The sequence below is a fragment of the Nannobrachium achirus genome (assembly GCF_963921795.1).
Source record: "Nannobrachium achirus genome assembly, chromosome: 17".
NCBI lineage: Eukaryota > Metazoa > Chordata > Actinopteri > Myctophiformes > Myctophidae > Nannobrachium > Nannobrachium achirus.
Window position 1 is genome coordinate 29839551 of NC_137824.1, and position 22654 is coordinate 29862204.

The 22654-nt window shown below is 46.8% G+C and overlaps 1 protein-coding gene across 1 annotated transcript in view; it reads right to left on the reverse strand.

Moving 5' to 3' along the window:
- Positions 1–821: 821 nt before the first annotated feature.
- Positions 822–22654, reverse strand: part of LOC308301494 (glutamate receptor 1-like) — a gene marked incomplete at both ends in the record, with an annotated part of 88180 nt that continues 66347 nt past the window's right edge. Inside the window, 5 exons of the mRNA XM_080745490.1 lie at positions 822–998; positions 3444–3578; positions 7368–7482; positions 11179–11426; positions 11801–11999. Coding sequence (XP_080601616.1) covers positions 822–998; positions 3444–3578; positions 7368–7482; positions 11179–11426; positions 11801–11999 — 874 coding nt within the window. The remainder of the gene's footprint in view (positions 999–3443; positions 3579–7367; positions 7483–11178; positions 11427–11800; positions 12000–22654) is intronic.

Sequence of the window (22654 nt, forward strand, 5' to 3'; positions counted from 1 at the left end):
CAATGTGAATATGTCATAGGCTAGTTTATCTCAGATTTAAACAGGACCTGTATCAAGGACAAATTATATCAACAACATTTTTGATGAAGCTCTTTGCGTAAAATGATCACAATGTAAACTGGACACAACACCATAACGGGATGAGTGATTCAGAGTATGGCGTTCTCTGAAAACCGTCAGAGCAAGGGCGAAACGAAACAGGAGGCTTTCCCAACGCAATGTAAAATCCTGATTAACGGCCGTAAAGCGTTTCTTTTGTCTTCCTCCACCGACTCTGTGCAAAGAAACAGGTCACAATGACGCAGCCCTCAGATGGCGTGTAGGTAGTAAAGTAGATCAGAGGTGGAGGTGAGAATATTGCACATGTAGGCGTGAAATCGACAAGTCCGTATACAGCGGCACAGCGCACACGTTCTACCTTTCGTCCATTGTTTTTTATTGTCTCAACATGAATGGACATCGTAAAAAATGTCAAAAACCTCCTTATTGCAGCACGTCTTCCTTTTCCTTTTGTTTCTCCTTATTTTATTTTTTAAGCATCTTGTCTGTGAAAAAACAGAAACAAAAACATGGGAGACTGTTGGTTCAAAAGTTAACAATAGTCAGCGAGTCCAAGAGTGCATTTTGGCAGTAAGGTTACGGGGTCAGGTTGGGGGCAGAGATCTACAGCCAGGGGGAGTAGATGCGGGGTGGGGCAGAGCGTTGGAGGGGGTCAAACCGGGCAGCCATGTTTGTAAAATGTCAACGCGCCTTCCGCCACCACCTCCAGTCCCCCTGCCCCCCACCACAGCCCAGCCACACACTCCAGAGTCTGGTGATGATCACATGCCGGAGGCGCCCAGTCCCATGCTGGCGGTGGTGTGGCTCATACTGGGCAAAGTCTGGACGCTCTGGGGGAAGTCGTGGGCGAGGATGCGTCCGTTCTCTCCGCCTCCGCTGCCGTTGCCACTCGTCATCCTTGTCAGTGAGGAGCAATGCAGGGCATCGTTGATGGATTGCTGTGGGAAGGTAAAACACACACACACACACACACAGCATCACGTTAGGGTTCATGTTATGCTTTGACTGTCGGCTAGAATCTGACTCACAGACATGTGTTTATCCCCATAGGAGCAGGGAAGACTAATGCACCGATTAGCGCGAGCAGTGAACAGAGTATGATGTATATCCCCCAAGGGGGCTCTCTGTTGTACAAGAACAAAGACGACACCATCAAATGTATGTTTCAGCAAAATGCATCACCTCTGGTCTTAGCCTCTTAACAAATAAATAGATGAGCACTAGCAGCTGTAATGACAGCACCTCAATGTGATGCTGTTAGAAATTGGCCTGAGTTGAAAGCCTATACTTGCCAATAAGAACTGATCTTCAACCATGAAGATCAGTTCTTGTTGGCAAGCAACAACACTGTAAATTGCTTATTGGCTCGATCATACAGGAGATAAATATTCTGTGATACTTGAAAAAGGTTAGAAAAAAGGAAAATCGCTGGCAGTCAGGGCTTTTATAATGTAATTTCTCTGGCAGTAGATGAGTTAAATACTCAGTGTTTGTGTCCCAAATTTATCGACAAAATAATGTTTTTCGACCGATACAAATAAGCGATTTACTGGTAAACCCCACCGCTCGCGATCGGACCTGCGGTGGATTTGTTCTGGGATATTATATCAAATTAAAGAAAATGGGTAGTCTGGAATTCTCCTCTTAAAGTCACAGGACATTGGCTTTCATTGTCTTCATGTAGCTCTGAGCGCCACTCTCTGGCATGGGACGACATACATCAACATCGTCAATTGGTATCAGGCGGAGCAGAGCTGTTATTGCTTCATTCTTCAGATTATTACAATGGAAGCCAGTGGGCCTGAAATTGGAGCTAATGATGCAAAGTGTGTGTGTGTGTGTGTGTGTGTGTGTGTGTGTGTGTGTGTGTGTGTGTGTTGCAGTGCATTTCCCGTCCGCCTACGTCTCATTTCTAAAACGGATTAGATTTCAGCGAAGACAGCTTGATTCAGTCCAAGCTGTTTGGACTGCGTGGGGACTGGAGATTTATGGTGCGCTCTAATTGGATCTGCCCCATTGTTGCTTTTAACCCAAACAGAATAAAGGCGAGTGGACTAATAAGGTACCATCTCATAAGCATATGGATCAGGTGTCTCGTTAAAAACTTGAAAACACACAGAGAAGATGACTCCTTGACTCATGTTTGCTTTGTGCATAACAAGCATTTCATCCTGTCTGATTTAGGAAGTGGTCCAGCATTTGAATACTGTTATTTGTATTATAGGACGTTACATTACAAAATGGCAAGGGACCATGCTTGCAGGGGCCAGTTGATAAAATGACAACATTAATCATACTTGATAATTCCTGTCTTTCATTGGCACCTATTGTCGATCTTAACAACTGATACTGTTTGGCAAATTAAACGTAGTGGTATTGAATTTGCATGAGATGATAAAATGAAAACGAAAGCATCCGTCCATTTTTGGTTAAAGTGATGGTTCTCGGCCAAATTAAGTTTGAACCTTTTAGCCTAAATACTATATATATATATATATATATATATATATAGTATTTATTGGGTACCCGCGGGGCCCTGACCCGTTGCAGGACTCTGCACTGGCCTATCTGCCAGACTCAACACTGGGTACGCATAAAGTTTCAAGCATTTCTAGTTTGATTATTGTTATACATAGTTAGATTATTATTGTATATGGGGGTTATCAGGTCCAGGAGAAGCAATATGTAATATTAGAAAGTAGTTGAGGCTAAAGCAGAGATGAAACACCAGGCCTGCCTTATGGGATACAGATATACAATGTGCAACTACAATGGGCCCTATACTGTACATTGCAAGACAGTCAGCAAAAGTAGCAGACGGAGAAGGATAGAGATAAGCAGAGGAAAGTGATAAGTACAACTTTGATACAAATTTCCTTTTTACCTGTGTTGTACAATTGCATTTTTATCTGTGTATCTGTACAAAGTAAAGTGTTCATGTGTAAATGTGTGCATTTATGGGTGCGCTCATAGGCATTTGTAAGTGTGCAATGTATTGTATGTTGAACCTTTAGCACAGAATAGTAAAAAAGATAAGGCCACAGAAAATTTGATCAAAGTAAGCCACAGAGCTGCAGAGGGAGAGAGGTACAGGAGAGCATTTGCACTGCGGTGAAGGTGTGAGTGGCCCTACTGTGGTCACGGTTAGATGGGCAGGGGTGAGGAAGATGTCATCAGCATCATCATTATTATCATCATCATCATCATCATCATCACAGCGTTTCCTACCCCGTGGCTGTGCTCTGCCCTTATATCTTAACCGTGTTGTTGGCGTACAGGCCGTAGCTCTGCAGCTCAGTGTAGGGGGCGCTATCGCCACTGTCTAAGGCTGAGCAGTGAAACGCCTGAGCGGCTGAGGCGGCAGCGGCCCGCGCGGTCGACACCTTCATTCGGCGGGACTCGGTTCTGGACTTGTAGCAGAACTCCACCAGCGCCACCAGCATGGCCAAGCCCAGGCCCCCGATCAGGATGTAGAACACCCCCGCCACGTTGCTCAGGCTCAGAGCGCTGGTCTTGTCCTGTAGGGAGGACGGAGGAGGAGTTGAGTTGCACAGATACTAGTCCACACCAACACACCACTGACATACATGTAATACGCAGTACATACTGTATATCTCTGTAAATGTGGAAAAATGGGAAATGTATAGATTTACTGGTACATGTGTAGCTTTTCCAATGCGGTGGGAAAGCTACAGAGATTACAGAGGTCAAATCCATACATTATCTTTGATTTGCCCCTAACTATGCTTATTAAGGATTAAGGGATTATTTCACTGCTGTGTATTAGACTCCTCTCTGTCTGATTAGTCTTATGACATTTCCCAATACAGTATAATTGATTACCAATGATGTTGTGAGTTGGACTGTGCTGTGCACAGACATTATTCAGCGAGACAGATGTGCGTGAGAGACACAGTGTGGAATAGGAACGCAGCAGAGCAATAGCTCTGGCATGCCAGTGAGTTGAGGGAATACAGTACACTCGTTGGGCACAGACAATGTGAAGGCCACTTTCTCTCCAAAACATTATTGTTTACATTTAGCTTAGTTTTTGATGTACACAGAACAGAACTGTCCGACTCAAAGGGTAGACGCTGACCTACAGTACAATTGGTCACTAGGGAATCACCTTTGCATTATGTCTGTGATGGGAAATGTCAATGCACTTTGAATCAGGTTACATTGTCAACCGTAATGCCAGAAGACCCATAGACTATGTATAAAATAAGTGTGTTTTTTTTAGGTACTGTACCTGGTTATGGATTGACATGTAACACCAGATTTCCCAGAAGATGCAGATGAAAAAGCAAATAACCATGGTGATGCTGTCCGTCTAGGACAGGGAGCACTCGTTTTGTGTTTGTTTAGTTTATGTCCCACACATATGCCATTTAGACACTGGTGGTAGCCTAACCTACTTGGTACGCCACAGCTTGCAGTTTGTTCATTGACAGCGAGGCCTAGAGGCTTGTGAGGCAAGTCAAGTAATGAAATTCAAAAGGTAATGCATGCTCTGGGAAATCAATACAAAAGCCATATACTTTATCATTTCTATGTATTGTTCATTTCTATCGAGGGCCACTTTGAAAATAAGTGTTTTCTTTTTTACAAACGCTTTTAAGCTGTCCTGTGGATTTTATTTCCCAATGTTTTGAGTTGTTTAAATTAAAAATCAATCATAGATTAAATGTACACATTTAATGGTAAACCTATACATATTTTCCCCACATTTACCATGATACTGTGCTATGTAACACAATTTCTTAAATACTGTTCTAGAACTCAAACACATACTGATTGATGACCACAGGACAATACATTAAGTAATGGACACACAAAACATACAAAACAAATACATCCCAAGTGTTAAAACTAGACAATGTGTTCTAACTAATACTATTTAAACATGTCTATATGTCACTGTACTTAAACATTTAAAAAACATTTTTAGATTGCAAGAATCATAGATAAGCTATACAGTATGTGTGTGGGGGAGTACAGTACAGTACTGGTAAAATACACTGAGCTCAAAATGCATTACACATGCATTCATGCGGCAATAGCATACTGTACAAAGCCATAGATCAGTTAGTTTCTATTTCAGTGGCTTGGAGATATAATCCTTATCATAACTGCATTTGCTTACATTAATGTCTATTTACATTCTGTAATGAAATTGGGCCGTTAAAGATTAGACTTAAATCCCTCAATCTATCTGAGTCCTGCGGATGGTTGGCATTGGGCATATTTTACATTTTTCTTCAGTCTGAAACGGTCAGGGAATATTCTTTCTATCACTTGAGGAGATTAAAGCCACATTATAAACAGTATTTCAAATTGGTAGTATATAACCTTTAGCACTTCTGCTTTCCTACAGCATGTGTTCTCAGACACTGACAGATTACACTTGTCAGCCCCAGGGACTTGTTCAGAACTTGATGGCTCTCAAACACTTAGATCAATTTCATTAACTGTGGCGCTTGCTTTGGATATTAGGAAAATATAAAGTGATACTTTTAGCAGGCTTCGTGACATGGAAACAACCCATTACTGACAACTGATCGTATATTTACAGTGGATGCATAAAATCACATTATCAGTGGATATATTGTCATATACAGTAAGTAAACAATGTAATATTAATGTGGTACTAATTATTATTGAACTATATTACTCAAATTAAATACAGAATAGATGCTTAAAGTGACAAAGGCTGCCTTGGTCTGCCCTCAGATGTCACACAGCTTCGGAGGAACTCAAGCTAAAAATCTAGTCTAAAAATCTCTAAGTGTTACTGCTTTATAGCGTTTGTGACCGAATACTGCAAATGCATTCAAGCAGGTTGGGGGACTTGACATGACTTAAAGCCTGCTGGCTGACTGACAGGGTTTGGCATCCAGACATGCACACACTCCAATAGACTTGGGAGAGGAATATTACAGAGGCCAAAGGGCAAAGGTCACAGCTCAACAGGTTTCAAGGCTTTGTCTGCTTCTCTCCACACTGAGCTCTCCTGACGTGTCTACAGGCAAAACCTTTTACTCGCGCTCTGCTCATAAAGTATAATCCTTTTATAGCGATTTACTTTATAGAGCCATTGATCTGGGGCCGCGCTATGCTTCAAGACTATCATCAAGGATTTAGACGACTTGTTTGATCACTTTATTGCAAGTGAATCACTGCATATTCCATAAACCTATCCAACTCATTATGCATTATTTATATGGGCAATGCACAACCCTGATCGCAATGACCGACAAATCGCTAACACTTAACACTTGTCAGTGTGAAGAGACGGAGAGACCCGAGCTGTTTATTGAGCTGCAGGGATTGATACAGTGTCGTTGCATGTCAGGGATACTGGGGCTGGCAGTTGGAGCTGGTCTAGGGTCAGATCAGGGATGTGCTTTGGGGAAGGTGGGGGGCGGGTGTGCTGTGAGGTGACAGGACTGGTTTGGAGACTGACCTTTCTTGCGGCGTCCTTGCTGCCACACTCGCCCTTATCGTACCACCATTTGTTTTTCAGTTTGTCTAAGACGGCTTGCTCATTGAGTTTCAACACCGCTAGGTTTACTGGGATTCTTCCAACCGTAAAGGAAATAACATAAATAACATATCATAGCATGTTATTTTATGTTATTCATTCAGAAACAGCAGCAAACACAAAGCTTGATCTTGCTTATTGTAAAACAGACACTCTTTCACACACACTCACACACATATGCATACACATACACCCACAGAGTGTACATAGTATTAACATGTTAGAGACATCAGTCAAAAGTGATATGCATTAATACTCCATCTATCTTAATTATCTTGCTCCCTAAGACAGTAGATGTGTATTACTATATCACTTTGGGTAACCGGCAACACTGCTTTACCCTCCGTTATCCAGAGTGTTTGACTACACCGCAAATCGAGGTACAGTATACAGCCAAATTAACTAAGCGCGATTAAATATTACAAAGCCACTAAACGTGTGCAGGCTTTGCACACAGCACTCAAATATCACTGTACACGAGAGACTCGACTGTTTCAAATCCAGACTCCGTTGAGGCCAGAGTCATTTGTGTCTAAAGCAGAGGAGATAGAATTATTTATTTCCTCTGCCCTTTTTAAGTGGAGCCAATATAAACCGGAATGCTTCCTCCATGGGGAGATCCTTGTGGCTGTTCTCCTCCCCATAGAGGTAGAGTGGAGGTGGGTTGGCAGAGAGGTGGCGCAGTGTGGGCTGCCGGTTACCCTCCCCACTGTGGCGGGTGGTGGTGGGTGTTACCCGCTGGGTTAGTCAAACTGGCTCTGACCTTGGAATCCCCTCCCCCGCTGCCGCACTCTCCCTTGTCGTACCACCACTTGTTTTTCAATTTGTCCAAGAGTCCCTGCTCGTTCAGTTTTAACACTGCCAGGTTAACAGGGTTTCTTGAAAATGATAATAAAACGATAGCCATTAGGGGGAAAAAGAACACTCTAGGTGGGACACATGTACAGTATAGTGAGATTGGTTTCACGGAGGTGGTGATCATGACAACAGTGGCTTATTATTGAGACCCCCTGCTTAGATGGCTACTGACATGGAGCAGCAGGGACGTGGGCTCTGGATGTTAACAGTACATGTCTGATATACCGTATGTTAGTTGTATATCTGTAATGGATTGGAATGTTGGGTGGCGATATTGGAGTCAGGTTTTACCAAGCAGAGGGCTCTCAGAGGGAGGCAGAGCAGACACCTGATACCGTATATGGAGATGCAGATGCTTTAGATACAGAAGTCGGTCTGTGCGGATGGAAATATCCTTTCAATTGTCACTAGCATATACGTCGCTATGGCAACTACCACCCTGTTCAATATTCACACCGTAACACTGCCCGGGGGTTTGTGATGTTCATTTACACAAACCTATCAGCAACGAATCCATAAACTGTCCCGAGACAGGTGCCAAAGGGGGAGGGAGCTTCGGTATTCAAGTTGTCAGGTTCACTTGTGTGCTAACTGTGTGTTCAGCAAATGTACTGAACAGCTGAAAGGAAACACAGAACTACCTGAACTAACACATCCAATGCATCTCCATCACAGTTGGCAGTCTCCCTCTCCCTCTCTCTTGCTCTCTCTGTCTCTCTCTGTCTCTCTCTCCATCAGTCTCTCTCCCTCTCCATTGTGTGTGTAAGTATTTCCTAGAGCTGACCAGCAGTAGAGAAATGCTATCTGCACACACAGCACCAGAAAGACAGATTCTAATAAACTGATAGCTATTGCCTTTTTTTTTCTTTAGCTGTATCAGTTGCACAATAATTTCATAAGGGGTTGGAGGATATCATCTACAGGCGATGCAGACAGCCTTTATCCACATCACAGCTGTAGAAAACATTTTCTAGATAACACCGCTGGTAAAACCTTGGAATTCTTTCTCACACTCAAAATAGAAAGAAAGAAAGAAATCGTGGTGTGTGAGTGTGGCCATGGGTGGACCAGAGACCTGCTGGTTAAATGATAGGTCAGTTGTTTGGAAGCTAGTGGATGTCGGGGGTCTGTAGGTGGGTTGGAAGCATGGAACTGATGGGATCACTGTACAGTACACATGATACAAACAGCAGCTATGAGAGAATCTGCGTTTCAAAAACAAGGACGACTTCACCCATTTTCAACCTATCTTCAGATTGGCTAAATGCTCATCATGATATGATACCGTTTTTTGTCTTTGTGTCCAGAGCCCTCCTAAAGAGACACAGACCCAGTATAAAAAATTGCACTATTTTATGACTATTCGTGAGGACCAATTATATGAACATACTGTAGGTTGAAAATGGGTGAAGTCGTCCTTTAATACAGCCTGTGAATTGAAAAGGTTACATTTACATCAACTGAGCACGTTTTCTTTTCCATCTGCCAGGTTCAATTAGACCCGAAATATCAATTGTGAAATCCAATCTAGATCTGGCGTTGTGTGAACTTTAAAACGCCGCTTGGCACAGCAGGTATGATTGAACCTGGCCTTTTGTATTCACAGGGCATTCACCAGCGCCTGATTCAGAGTGGATGACAGAAACAGTTAATCTGTCCCTCTGACAATGAAGAAAAATACAAAAGCCCTAAATTTCAGTTCATTATAATGCATCCATTCAAAAAATGTCCATTAATCTGCTAATGAAACTCCGACTTCCTTGACAGTATCAGATGTGAGTGAATGCCCAGAGTGGCAGTGTTTGAATACCACACACTGCTAGTAATTAACACCATAACAGACAGATAATAAGAGGCCATCTTCAGCACTTGTGCACTGCTACACTATGTTGCAGGGATATGATTCATTTCACCACTTGTCTTATCACTAACACAGTGTAGAGTTGCTGTATGGAATCTAATTTGTGGTGAAATGTAAATCAAGCCCCCGGGTGAAGCTTTAGGTGCCAAAGCTGCACTCCTCCTAGTCTGTCCATTTCAGCCTATAATGTCCCACCAAATATGAACCCTGTGATGAATCCTTAATGAATCTGAATGAAGTCTCCTCATATGGCTGCTTTCATTAAGACGAATGGGGCTTATCAGAAACAGATTAAAATGCTTCAGATGCCCCCCTACTCTCTGTCTGCGATGGGAAGAGAATTATAAATAAGAAGCTAGTTAAAGTGCGGATGTGATGATAGCCGCCGCTCTTGAATCTCAGAGGTAGAAACACAGTATGGTTTAGTATGCTCATATAGTTGATTATCACATCAGGAGGCAGAAATCACTGCAAGTCTGTTGGTTTCAGATTCAAGACATGAACGCTGGCATAAGTGGAAAAGCAGACACACGAGATGTGACCTCCTCAGCTGTGTTCTTGCCCTAAGTGCCCAGTTGGTGCGAAAGAAGATGTGTTTCACATTCATAATGGATGAGAAGGATGCTTCATGTAAGTATGTGCAACTGTGTGTGTGTGTGTGTGTGTGTGTGAGTGTGACTTCTGTATGTGCTTATGCCACCATTACGCGACAAGTCTGAACACTTGTATGAGGGTGTGAGTTTGAGAGCCTCCTTCAGAAGCTCCAGAGCAAATCAAATCAAACAGGCAGCCCTCAGAGGGGCTTTGAGGAAGGCAAAGGCTCAGGATGTAATGAAAGGGCATCGCTGGAGGAGGCAGCCATCGTCTCGCAGTGGCCCCTCACCTCTTATGCAAGCGCTCTCACAGTGGTGGGAAAGGTACTCTAGGAAAAGTACTTTACTTAAGTAAAAGTATCAATACTACAATTATAGTAATACTCTGTTACAGCTAAAAGTCTGGAATTTAAAATGTACTTGAGTAAAGGTATGAAAGTGTTGGCATCTAAAGGTACTAAAAGTACCAAAAGTAAAAGTACCAAATGTTTGAGAATATCCGAAGCTCACAGGTATAAACATACGACAAGGTATAAAATACGGATAAAGTGGTTTATGTATGTTTTATAATATTACCTGTATAATTTATATTCACAAAGTAACTAGTAACTAAAGTTTTCAAATAAATGTAGTGGAGTAAAAGTACAATATTTGGATCCAAGATGTAGTGGAGTTGAAGTAAAACTATTGGAAATTGGAAATGCTTAAGTAAAGTACAAATAACTCAAACATTTACTTTTAAGTACAGTAGTTAAGTAAATGTACTTAGTTCCTTTTACACCACTGGGGCTCTCATACACAGCCAGCCTGAGTATCTGACAGACATACAGGACACTGTCAGAGGTTCAGACTGGCTGCAACACAGACACATGGATGGAAACCCAAGATGCTCTACAGACGTGACAGTAGCAAAGGTCAGTTTGGGGTTATGATGACATTATGGAAAAGATGAGTATGGAGTCAACCCTGCTTTGAGGTTATAAGAAAAGGCTTGTGTGAGACGTTTCTCGAGGATATACATCCAACAAACGATATGTGAGTACAGTAAAAAAAAAAGTGTGCTGGTATTGCAGTTAACAGCCTCTCGCTAAACAGTGTGAGATGAATGAATGGTCAAGTGAAATGAATGGTTATTATTGATACAGATGGACCAATCAACAATGTGTGAAAAATGGTGGTGTTCCTCATGCAACAGGCTTATCATGAAAGCATGCACACAAAGGGCTTTTATCAATCCGTCGGCTGCAGTGACAGATGATTACCTGAGGGGGGAGCCCTTGGGGGTGGCGATGCCATAACCCTTAGAGTCCAGATTCCCTCCCACCTTCATGGTGTCGCAGGGCTTCCGCTGCTCGATGTACTCGTTCATGGTGGACTCCAGCAGGTACGCGTACTTCCCCTTGGACTTCCTAACTCTCATTACTCCCTCGTCCGTGGTCTTCACAAACACGGAAGGGTCTGCAGATTTCATATAGGACCACATCTTCTCAAACACAGCTATCTTGGAGCGCTGGAAGGATGCATGCACAGCACAGCGGGGGGACAGGGTGAGGGTGAGTAGAAGAGAGACAGACAATCGGACAGACAGACAGAGATCACATACAGAGGTGAGTGAAAATGCGCTTTCTCAAAGATAGTTTTCAGAAATGAGTGGTGTTTGCATGCATGTGTGTGTGCATTAGAGCCCGGCTGATATATACTGTAGGTCGGCTTTTTTTAAGTGCATTGATGTTATTTTGGACACTAACATTTACTGTCAAATTGTAAAATATCCTGCCTCCTTTTACTTTTGTCGGTATCTGCCCAAATGATCCAGTTGGACTCTAGTGTGCATATGCTGCGTGCATATCTCTTTTCACCAGCTGATCTCCAGCAGGTCCTCACCCTGAAGAATTCTTTAGTGGATCCAGCGTCCAGCGTTCCATATGCTATCTCTGTCTGCTTGGCCAGGTCCTCAGCGCTCTCTATGGGAGACACCATCCTCTCCACTGTCAGGAAGGCAGCCAGGTTGGCTGTGTAGGATGAAATGATGATGAGGGTGAAGAACCACCACACGCCACCCACGATACGCCCAGAGAGAGACCTACAGGGAGAGAGACAAAGTTCAGCTTGTTATAATCAAAGGACACGCATGAATCAGGATAGACCATATTTAATTGTACAATCTATAGGTTTTATGTTTGTTGCCTCTCTCTCCATATATTTTCCAGATATTGTCAACCAGTCCTACCCACAGGAGAAATGTATCAATGGAAGTGTAGGAAGATCACCTCCAACCAATTCAGGCTTTGACCAACTACTAGTTGACTAGTCGACTAGTATAACCATGAGTCGATCTTGTTGCTACAAGTCGACCAACAAGATCGACTAGTGTTTTTTTTTTAGGCCTAGCAAACTAATTTCAGCGCTGGTCACATCTGACCCCGCAATGGCAGAACTCTCTGATTAGACGACTCTGGTATTGACTAGTCGACTAGTCAACTACCAGTGGGTCAAACTAGTCGACTAGTAAAAAATACTAGTATACACACACACACACACACACACACACACACACACACACACACACACACACACACACACACACACACACACACACACACACACACACACACACACACACAACACACACACACACACACACACACACATGCAGCAGGTGACATACAGTAAAATGAACAACATTTTTGACATTAAAGACATTCTCAAAATAAATAAATAACTTTCACCACTACACTACCCGTGACCTACATTCCATCACATTCTATCCACACACTTCATTCCACCAGGCTTGCAGGGCTTAGCCCAATGTGCTGAGACAAGATAACCAGCACCACAAAGACCCACTCGCCTCAACCCTGCCAAATTAATCTCACTTTAAGAAAGTTGCCAATATGTTCTTTGGAACAACGCCCATTAATAGCAGGAGATTATTGGGGAGGAGAGAACACTTAGCCACTACTAACTATACAAGCACTTTCAAAAACAAATGGTTGATTTGTGAGCAAACTCCCTTCCTCTTCCTCTCCAAGCCTCTCTGAAGACAGCCTGGACAGCTTAGAGCAGAGAACTCATCACATTACACATCATGGAAGAAGCTTACATTCGGAATTCAGGATGCAACAGTGGTTCATAGTTTTTGCTGTCAAAATAAATGGAACACAGAGCATAACACAGAGCATAACGGTATGACTATGTATGAAATAAAAGAGGGGGTCGACAGGTCATTTAAAATGGCTTTGAGATGAAGGTGGATGATCAAAGCGCCCAGGAAAACAAAGAGATCCAAGTCAACGGAGACCAAACAGAGAGTGGATGCAGAGCCTTTGAAAGTAGGTGATGTGAAATGAAAGCCATGTGCGTGCAGAATAGGAGGATGGGAGGAGATCAGTTCTTATGCGATGGTCAAAGGTTATGTTGTGGCTGAGGGATCCAAAACAAATCTTCATTCCCCACATCGCATCCTGTGCTGCTGCAAAACGTTAACAAGTCAGAAAATCAATTTTCTCTGACGTTGAATCATGTGACAAAATTTGTTGTCTAAATTCTGTTCATGGTCGTGTGCCAGTGTGCCTTTTAGTTTGCTGCTCTGTAGAAAGGGAGTCTGTATAAAGGTTGGGGTGAGTTGAAAGAGATATACAGGCAGGAAGACAAGAGAGAGAGAGAGAAGGAGGAGGAGGAGACTAGCTTTGGCAGTAATCACAGAAACTGACAAACATAGCTGTAGCTCTGACTGCTAGCAATAGGCCTGCGGTGCTTGAAGTAAAATCTCTAATCTCTCTTTTATCCTCTGTCCTCTCTGTCTCATATGGTGCTGCATTGCATGCACTCACATGCGCAGAAGCAGATAAATGTATGAAACTTTGTCCAGATTGAAACTCTTTAAACTCCGATCACAGTTTATTCCTCACTCCTCTCCTCTCCTTCTCTCACACATTTATAGAAAGAAGACAAGTACACCTTAATGAAACATTCACCAAGGTTGCCTTATTACAACAAAGACAGTATAATTTCATAGCCTTGTAAAGAAGCGCTGATTAATCCATTACTCACAGTGCCAATTCATTATTGTTGAGCATTACAATTAAGAGCAATGGAAACGGCAGCCGTAAATGCTATCATAAATGTGATGGCGTATAATGAGGTGTATATGTGTGTGTGTGTGCATGTGCTCAGGCTTGAATCAGCCTGTGTGTGTACAGGGCAGGCATGCTCCCTCGTGGGAGTTGTGCATGTGTGTGCATACTAGTAGGCCTAGCAGCTGGTTAGGGGTGGATATTGGCAAGAATCTTGCGATGCAATACGTATCACGATACTTGGGTCACGATGCAATAGTATCAGGATATATTGCGAATCTTTGCGATACGATACTATTGCGATATATCAGCTTTAAAAGCCAAAGGCGCTGCTCTAATGTTGTTGTTTTCGTTGTTTATTGTCATACCTCCAGACAAGGTCCCCCTATGGGATAACAGCGCCATCTGGCGATGCAACAGAGTAAAACTCATATCCTCCCGTACGAGAAATGTCATTTGTCGGAAGGGCTGTCAATCACAAACGAGGGCACCGCCCCCGAGTGTATATAAGCCCTGTGGGCTATCATAACTTCCTCTTCCGCACCTCTGCTAACCTGCAACTAGAGTGTCGCGAACTCAGCCATATAAGTATTAATTAGCCTAAAGCGACGGCTAGGAAGTCGGCCACTGGCCTTTATAGATTATCTCCCGTACGTTTTCTACTTCTATATTCTTCCTACAGTTCGGTGTTTTCTTCGCTTTCGCCTTGAGTCTTTTACTTCTTCTCTGTACGTTCTGCCACGTGTTTCCCTGCCCTAGCTTAGCTTCGCTTAGCTTCGGTTAGCTCACGATGGCGGCTCGTCGGCCCACAGTTAGCAGCCTGCTAGCCAGGGTACCGAAGAAGTGCGGCCTTCCCAGCTGCAAAGGCCTCATCGCCAATGAAGATACTCATCCGTTCTGCATTGTCTGCATGGGGGTAGGACACGCCTTGGCCTCTCTGTCCCCTCCGGCCCCGGCCACGGGGGTGAACTGTACTGACTGCCTCCAGTATGATGTTCCAGCCCTCGAGGCCCGCTGTGAGATCGCTGGCGCTGGTTACGGCCTTCACACCACGGTCTCCGCCGGATCCCTCCCAGACACCTCTCCTCGTGTGCCGGACAGCGCTGTACGCCACAGCGCTGCTTCTCGCCACGTGGTTAGGCCTCCAGCGGCCTCGCCCTCAGCTAGCTTCGGTAGCCCCGAGGCTAGCGGGTCTGCTGCCCCTGCTATCCCTGCTGTTTCTCCGACGGGCTCGACTGGTGCCGTGCCCAAGAAGAGAACATGCAAGACCGCCCACGTTGCTCCACCGCCAGCTGCAACCTGGACCGTCCCCCCCAAAGAATTCCACCCTCTAGTCGTCGGTGACATTCCTCTCTCCTTCTCCGTCCCCCAGCTCCGGGCTATGCGGCCACCTAGCCCCGTCTCCTGGCATGCTAGCGACGGAGACGAACCGGAGCAAGAGGACTACGACATGGACGAGGTGGACACGGAGGGTGAGTACTCGGAGGAAGACGAGTCCACGCTCCCCTCCGGCCAGGGCGGAGGCGCGGCCAGGGTGGTTCCTCATGCCGAGGCTTCCACCTCCGCCGTGTCCTCCCCAGCCCCTTCTGCCTCTCTCCCCCCTTCCATGCCGGCTGGGGCGAGAGGGGCAGCGGCACAAGACCCAGACTCCATCCCCATGGACGAGCTCTCGGTGCTGGAACGTGCTACCATCCGTTGCGGCCTGGAGCTGCCGCTCGGAGACGCGCCACTCGGACCACGGGCTAGAGTTCCCCTCCTTGGCCAGGATGTGGAAGCCTCTCCCCCGCCACGAATGGAAAAGCTCCCACTGGTCCCAGGCTTTGCAGAGGCCCTGCATTCGACCTGGACTACACACAAGGACCCCCCCAAGCTCCCCTTCTTGGTCGACTGCCGTGACGCAGAGAAGGCGGTAATCCCCTTGTTCCCTCCCATGGACAAACTGATGGCGCAGTCCCTCGTCGGGAGCATCAAGCCAGGTTATGAGCGGACCGGTCCTGGAGGCCGCAATCCCTTCAACTTGTCCGTGGGGAAGAATCCTCCTGGGTTTGCCATCCCCTACGACGACAAGCAGTCGTCCAGGGTCAGGAACTCTTACAGAGCCTCAGCGCTGGCAGCCAGGACGATGAACGCCACCCAGCTGCTGCTTTTCTCCACCAGGCGCCTCCTTAGCGAGATGCGGGAGGTGCCTGACGAAACGGTGGAGGAGATGGACAAGTCGCTGCGCATGCTGATGGACCTGAATGTCCACGCCATCGAGTGGCTTGGACACGGTATGGATTACTGCATCCAGGCGGAACGTGCCAGGTGGCTTGAAAAGGTAAAGTGTCCTGGCAGTTCCGGAGAGGAGACCGAGAAGGTCCTGCAAGACCTCCCCGGCCACCCTACCTCCCTCATGGGCGGTGGACTGGAGCTTCTCCGCCAGGAGGTGGCGGATAAGAAGATCACTCTGGAACTCCTGGAGGCCACGACGGACCCCCAGGCACCCAGAAAGGAAAAGAGACAGGGACGAAGCAAGGCCCCTGGTCAGGCTGACAGGGGGCGCTCTTCTTCCAAGCAGGGGAAACAAAACAATCCCCCTAGGACCCCCTCTTCTTCCTCCGCGGGACCCCCTCGCACTGCAGCGGGGGCTCAGGCCCGCTCCCAATCCCGCCACCCTCCCAGGCACGGGATACCGGCCAGCTCCCACAAAGCCCGTGGGAAGCCGCCGCGAAAGTGACACTGGACTCTGGCGGGGTCCCCCTGAAAATTCAGGGGACCCCCCCTTGCAAGCGCAGACGTTTGGACAATATGAACAATATTTCTTATGCCAAGAAAGTAATGTTTATTCCTCCTCTGTGCTCTCCTCCAGTGCCTGTATTAAAAAGTGTGTTGATAAAACAATGCCTGTTTATTTCAAACCCACCTGCTTTAGTACAGACGACCCCATTTTGCATGAATTTAGCCAGTGTAGAGAAGTCCAGGCTGGAATTTCTTTCCACTCAGAAAATATCGCTTCCTCCATGCACACAGACAGGTTACAAGCAGAATATTTCTCTTTGCAAAATGTTCCCAGACAAGCTAATTCCTATTCACAATGGTATGGTTTCACTAGTGTGCAATACCCCTCTGTCTCCACCGAGCGGCACTGTTATGCCGACTCTAGTTCAGGGCAGGAATTTGGTCTTAGCGTCAGGGAAGAAGCCAACACATATCACCCAGGGTCGGCCTCGTCTTCCCGTAAGGAAGCATATAAAGGCCTTAGCACAGGTTGTAAACGTAAATACAATTCCCCGAGCCGGGGATTATGTTACTTATGCGATGAACCCTGTCCCCCGGGCTCCACGCTATGTGCCGCCTGTATTTTTAACAAGCGAGGCTTCTTGGAGGTCACGTGTCCGTCTCCCACCGGATACGGAAATAAGCGTACCGGAAACGGAAACGCTCTTTCCTCCGGTGTCTCCGCGCCTTCCGGCCCGGCGTCTAGCGGATACGGATACGTGCCCGGATACGGAACCTCTCGGTCCCGTCCTTCCTCTCCCTCCCGGCCCAGTAGTCCCGCTCAGGCGGTACAACCCCAAGGCTTCTCCGTTGCTCAGCAACACGTTAGCACAGTGTGCAGAGCAATGGAAGCGTTGCAATCCGAATCACTGGGTGTTTCGGACGGTGACACGGGGCTACAGACTACAGTTCGCGGAAATACCCTCCCTATCCAGCAAGGTTATTTACACTCGAGCCCGCGGCTTGAAAGCGGATGCCTTGAGGGAGGAGATAAGCTCACTATTGCGCAAGGGCGCTATAGTGGAGTTATCACGCGACCAGAGCCGTTTAGGCTTCTGGAGCCGTTATTTTCTGGTTCAGAAAAAAGGAGGGGGGCTGCGTCCGATTATGGACTTACGTGCTCTGAACAAGCACTTGAAAAAGTTCAAATTCAGGATGCTGACGTCAGAGTCACTGATGAAATCAGTGAGACAGGGGGATTTCCACTGTTCAGTGGATCTGAGGGACGCTTATCAGCACATCCTCATTTATCCCCCACACAGGAAGTTCCTGCGGTTCGCCTTCGAGGGGCGCCTGTACGAGTACACGGTCCTCCCTTTCGGTCTTTCCCTGAGCCCTCGGGTTTTCGTGAAAGTGACCGAGGCAGCCATTGCTCCACTGAGGCATCAGGGAGTCAGGCTGGCGAACTACATAGACGATTGGATGATTTCCGCCGCCTCCTGCTCAGAAGCGGCGCGCCATACCAATCTGGTGTTGTCACACCTGAAGGCCTTGGGTTTCAACGTCAATTTTGGCAAAAGCATGTTGTCACCCTCCCAGCAGATTTCCTTTATAGGAATATCTCTGGACTCGGCCACAATGTCCGCCCGCCTCTCCCCGGAGAGGGTGGACAGGTTTCTGACTTGTCTCGGCTCCTTCCGACTGAACCAGGTGGTCAGGTACAAGGAGTGCATGAAGTTGGCTGGGCTGATGGCATCAGCGGTGCAACTTCTGCGTCTGGGCAGGTTTCATATGAGACCTTTCCAGCGGTGGTCACTGGCGCTCAGGATTCCTTCCCTGCAAGGGTACAGGAAGGTGACAGTCAGCCAGGTCTGCATGGACGCTCTGGTCCCATGGAGGGACCAGGCGTTGTTGACGAGTGGGGTCTCCATGGGCGAGGTGGTGTCACGCAAGGTGATCACCACAGACGCCAGCCGCTCGGTGTGGGGCGCCACCCACGAGGGGCGTTCGGCCAGGGGTCTTTGGACCCCGGCCATGTTGGAGCGCCACATCAATTATCTGGAGTTAATGGCGATCTACTTGGCGCTCAAGCATTTCGAGCCATTTCTTCAAGGTTGTCATGTTCTGGTCAGGACGGACAACACGGCGGCCCTGTATTATCTCAACAAACAGGGTGGCCTCGCCTCGCGCGTGCTGGATCAGCTGGCGCGCGAGATGACCCTTTGGTGCTTGCCTCGTCTGAGGTCCATCAGAGCCTCCCATGTCCCGGGCCTTCAGAACGGCGGCGCCGATCTGTTGTCCAGGGGGGAGCCTTGTTACGAGGATTGGTCTCTCCACCCTGCGGTGGTGAGGCAGATTTTCTCCAGGTTCGGTCAACCTCGAGTCGATCTCTTTGCCTCCCAGGAGAACGCGAAGTGTCCCCTTTACTTCTCAGTGAGGGGACCTTCTCCTCTGGGGACGGACGCGTTTGCTTACGAATGGCCACAAGGTCTTCTCTACGCGTTTCCACCCCTGGAACTGATCCTTCCCACTCTGGAGAGGATCAGATGTTCCAACCAGGAGGTTCTTCTGGTGACACCATCCAGGGGAGTGTGGAGGTCTCTGATCACCCCACTGCTCTCTCGACCCCCTTGGCGGCTCCCCTTGCACAGGGATCTGCTGCGCCAGGCAGGGGACGAGATCTTCCATCCAGACCCACGGGGCCTAGACCTGTGGGTTTGGCCCGTGAGAGGGAGAACCTGCTCTCAGCAGGCTTCTCACCGACGGTTGTAGCCACTATTCAGAGTGCTAGAGCCCCCTCTACTAGGGCTGTGTATGATGGAAGGTGGAATGCCTTTTTGGACTGGTGTGAGCTACAGGAGCCACCTGTGGTGGCTCATTTAGCTTCGGCCCAGAGGGTGTTAGATTTCCTGCAGGACCGCCTGGACCTTGGTCTGGCGTTCTCTACACTGAGGGGTTATTTAGCGGCTATTGATGCCTGCCACCTGGGGGTGGCAGGTAAAGGCCTTTCTAAAATCCCTGAGGTGGTCCAGTTCATGCATGGTGTTGACCATTTGAGACCTGTGACCAGAGCCTTGTTTCCTGTGTGGGATCTACAAGTGGTTCTTGAGGGCCTTTGCAAGGCACCCTTTGAACCGATTGGGAGGACCTCTTTGAAACATTTAAGTTTCAAAACAGCTCTTTTGCTTGCCTTGTCTACGGCTAAGCGTGTGAGCGACCTTCATGCGCTCTCTGTGAGCCCTGATTGTATGAGGTTTCTCAATAATGACTCCAAGGTTCTTCTTAAACCTCATTTGAGTTTTATTCCTAAGAACCGTGTGGTCCCGAAGGAACCTGTTGTTTTGACGGCTTTCCATCCTCCTCCGTTTGCATCGGAGGAGGATAGGCGTCTTCATTGTCTTTGTCCAGTTAGGGCCCTGAAGGCCTACTGTGATAGGACGGTGGACAGCAGGTCTACTTCTCAGTTTTTCGTGGTCATGAATGCCCGTCAGCGAAAAGCGGTGTCCAAACCCACTCTGTCGAGATGGCTTGTGGATGCAATTAGGTTGGCTTACACCCGGTCTGGGTCTGAAGTGCCGGAAGCACTTAAGGCCCACAGTACTAGGGGTGTGTCTACCTCTTGGGCTTTGTCCAAAGGTGTCTCCATTGAGGAGATTTGTGCAGCGGCGAATTGGTCTTCGCCGTCCACCTTTGCGACCTACTATCACCTGGACGTTGCGCCTTCTGCTATGGCGCATACGGTTCTGGGTGCTGCTGCCCTTCCTACTATGTAGTGGGGCGGCTCTCTCCCCTTCCTGAGACAGCATGCTACTGTTTCTAGGATGAATGGGGGGGGACCCTGAGTTTTCCCTTATATTACTGCAGTTTTATAAGGCGGACCTGTGTCTGCCCTTAGTGCATAAGGCAGGCCTCGGTCTGTCAGGGTCTTTTTCTGTCTGAACATGCCCAGGCCCTGTGGGCCTGGGTCGGATCAGTCCTGAAAGGGGTCACGTCGGTTGACGGGACCTCCTTCCGGGTGTGGTCGGTGTGCACGACAGTTTTGTCGGTTCATGGCTTCTCGAGGGGTGTATGAGTCCCATAGGGGGACCTTGTCTGGAGGTATGACAATAAACGTATAGGTTCCGGACGGAACCATGTTTATTTAATACCGGAGGACAAGGTCCCCCGAATAAAGCCCCTCGGTTCGCTAGTTGCGGGCGCAGAGGTGCGGCTTTAGAGGAAGTTATGATAGCCCACAGGGCTTATATACACTCGGGGGCGGTGCCCTCGTTTGTGATTGACAGCCCTTCCGACAAATGACATTTCTCGTACGGGAGGATATGAGTTTTACTCTGTTGCATCGCCAGATGGCGCTGTTATCCCATAGGGGGACCTTGTCCTCCGGTATTAAATAAACATGGTTCCGTCCGGAACCTATACGTTCGCAGCCATTTTATCGAGAGACCTCACTCACTGAAGGGGAAGTAGCTACTATAGTACAGCAACATCTAGAGGCAGCTGAGTGTCAGGACTGAACTTCTACCATTGGTTCCTATGCATGGGGACATATTTTATTTTCCTCAAAGTATCGCGATACTACTGTCCGAAGTATCGATACAGTATTGGCAAATAAACTATCGCGATGTATTGCCATATCGATTATATTGCCCACCCCTACAGCTGGTGTGTGTGTGTGTGTGTGTGTGTGTGTGTGTGTGTGTGTGTGTGTGTGTGTGTGTGTGTGTGTGTGTGCGTGCACGTGCGTGCGTGCGTGCACGTGTGTGCATGCGTGCATGTTCTGTCTTCAAATACATTACTTTACATATCCAGACATTATGTACATCTCAGTGTCAGACCAGTCAGACCAGTGGTCAGGTGCGGCACTTCACTCATTAGAATCCCCCTGGTCGGCCTCCCCTATTCGATATACTAATTAGCATGACTAATGACTTTAGCAAGTGTAGTAAAATGAGACAGTAATGGCTACATTACAATGGATTAGGAATTACAAAGGTCTAAACAGGAGAGAAAATGTCTAATTATAGAGCGAGATTCTAAGACAAATCGGGGACAGGTCAATAGGTTTCTTCTATGCTAACTTCTGTTCCTGTCAGATTTTGGAGGTGTTCTTAATGAATGGATGGATACAGCACCTCTTGGTGTCAGATTTGGAAGATGAGTTCTTAATGAATGGATGGAGCCTATCCTGGTGAGAGAATGGATGGAGCCTATCCTGGTGAGACAGAAAGGATGATGCTTTAGTTGACGTCGGTTTAAAAAGAGAATAAGTGAATATATTTGTCCTCTGGTCTGATCACTTCACCACTTCAATTGCTGATGAGGATGAGACTAACTGTTCACTGGTAAGGTAAATGTCAGCATGGCCCCCCTGAAATTACCACACTGTGTCACTGTAAGACCATGTTGCATAACACATGCACACATGTACTGTATGTACCGTACGCGTGCATTTAGACATCTGCATGCAGTCAAGTCATTAAAATACAACAATAGAAGGGAAAAACAAGCTCACTGTATAGCAAACATATACAGTGAGTCAGTGACCACCCTAACCTCACCCAGTACAGAAAGCACTCAAATAAACATCTCACCCACAATCAAATAGTACAGCATACAAGACTAAGCTTTTTTTTTTTCTCAGGGAAATCCAAAATGAGCAAATCCGATCTATAGTCAGATAATTAACTGTGTGAAACTGCTCATAATAATGAAACAATTTCTACAGTTCAACAGGAGACGTGGACAGAAGAATAGACTATAGGGCTATTCTATCGAACCCTTTCAGACTTGAGTCTGGATTGAAAGGGAGGCTGTATTTATAGATTATGTCTCTTAATCTACATTCACTCCTCCTCCTATCAATCTGAATCTCTTTCTCTGAGTCTGTGTGTGTGTTTGTGTGTGTGTCTCGATATATCTCTCTGTATTAGTACACAACATTTATTTGTCCTCTTTTTGTTTGTTT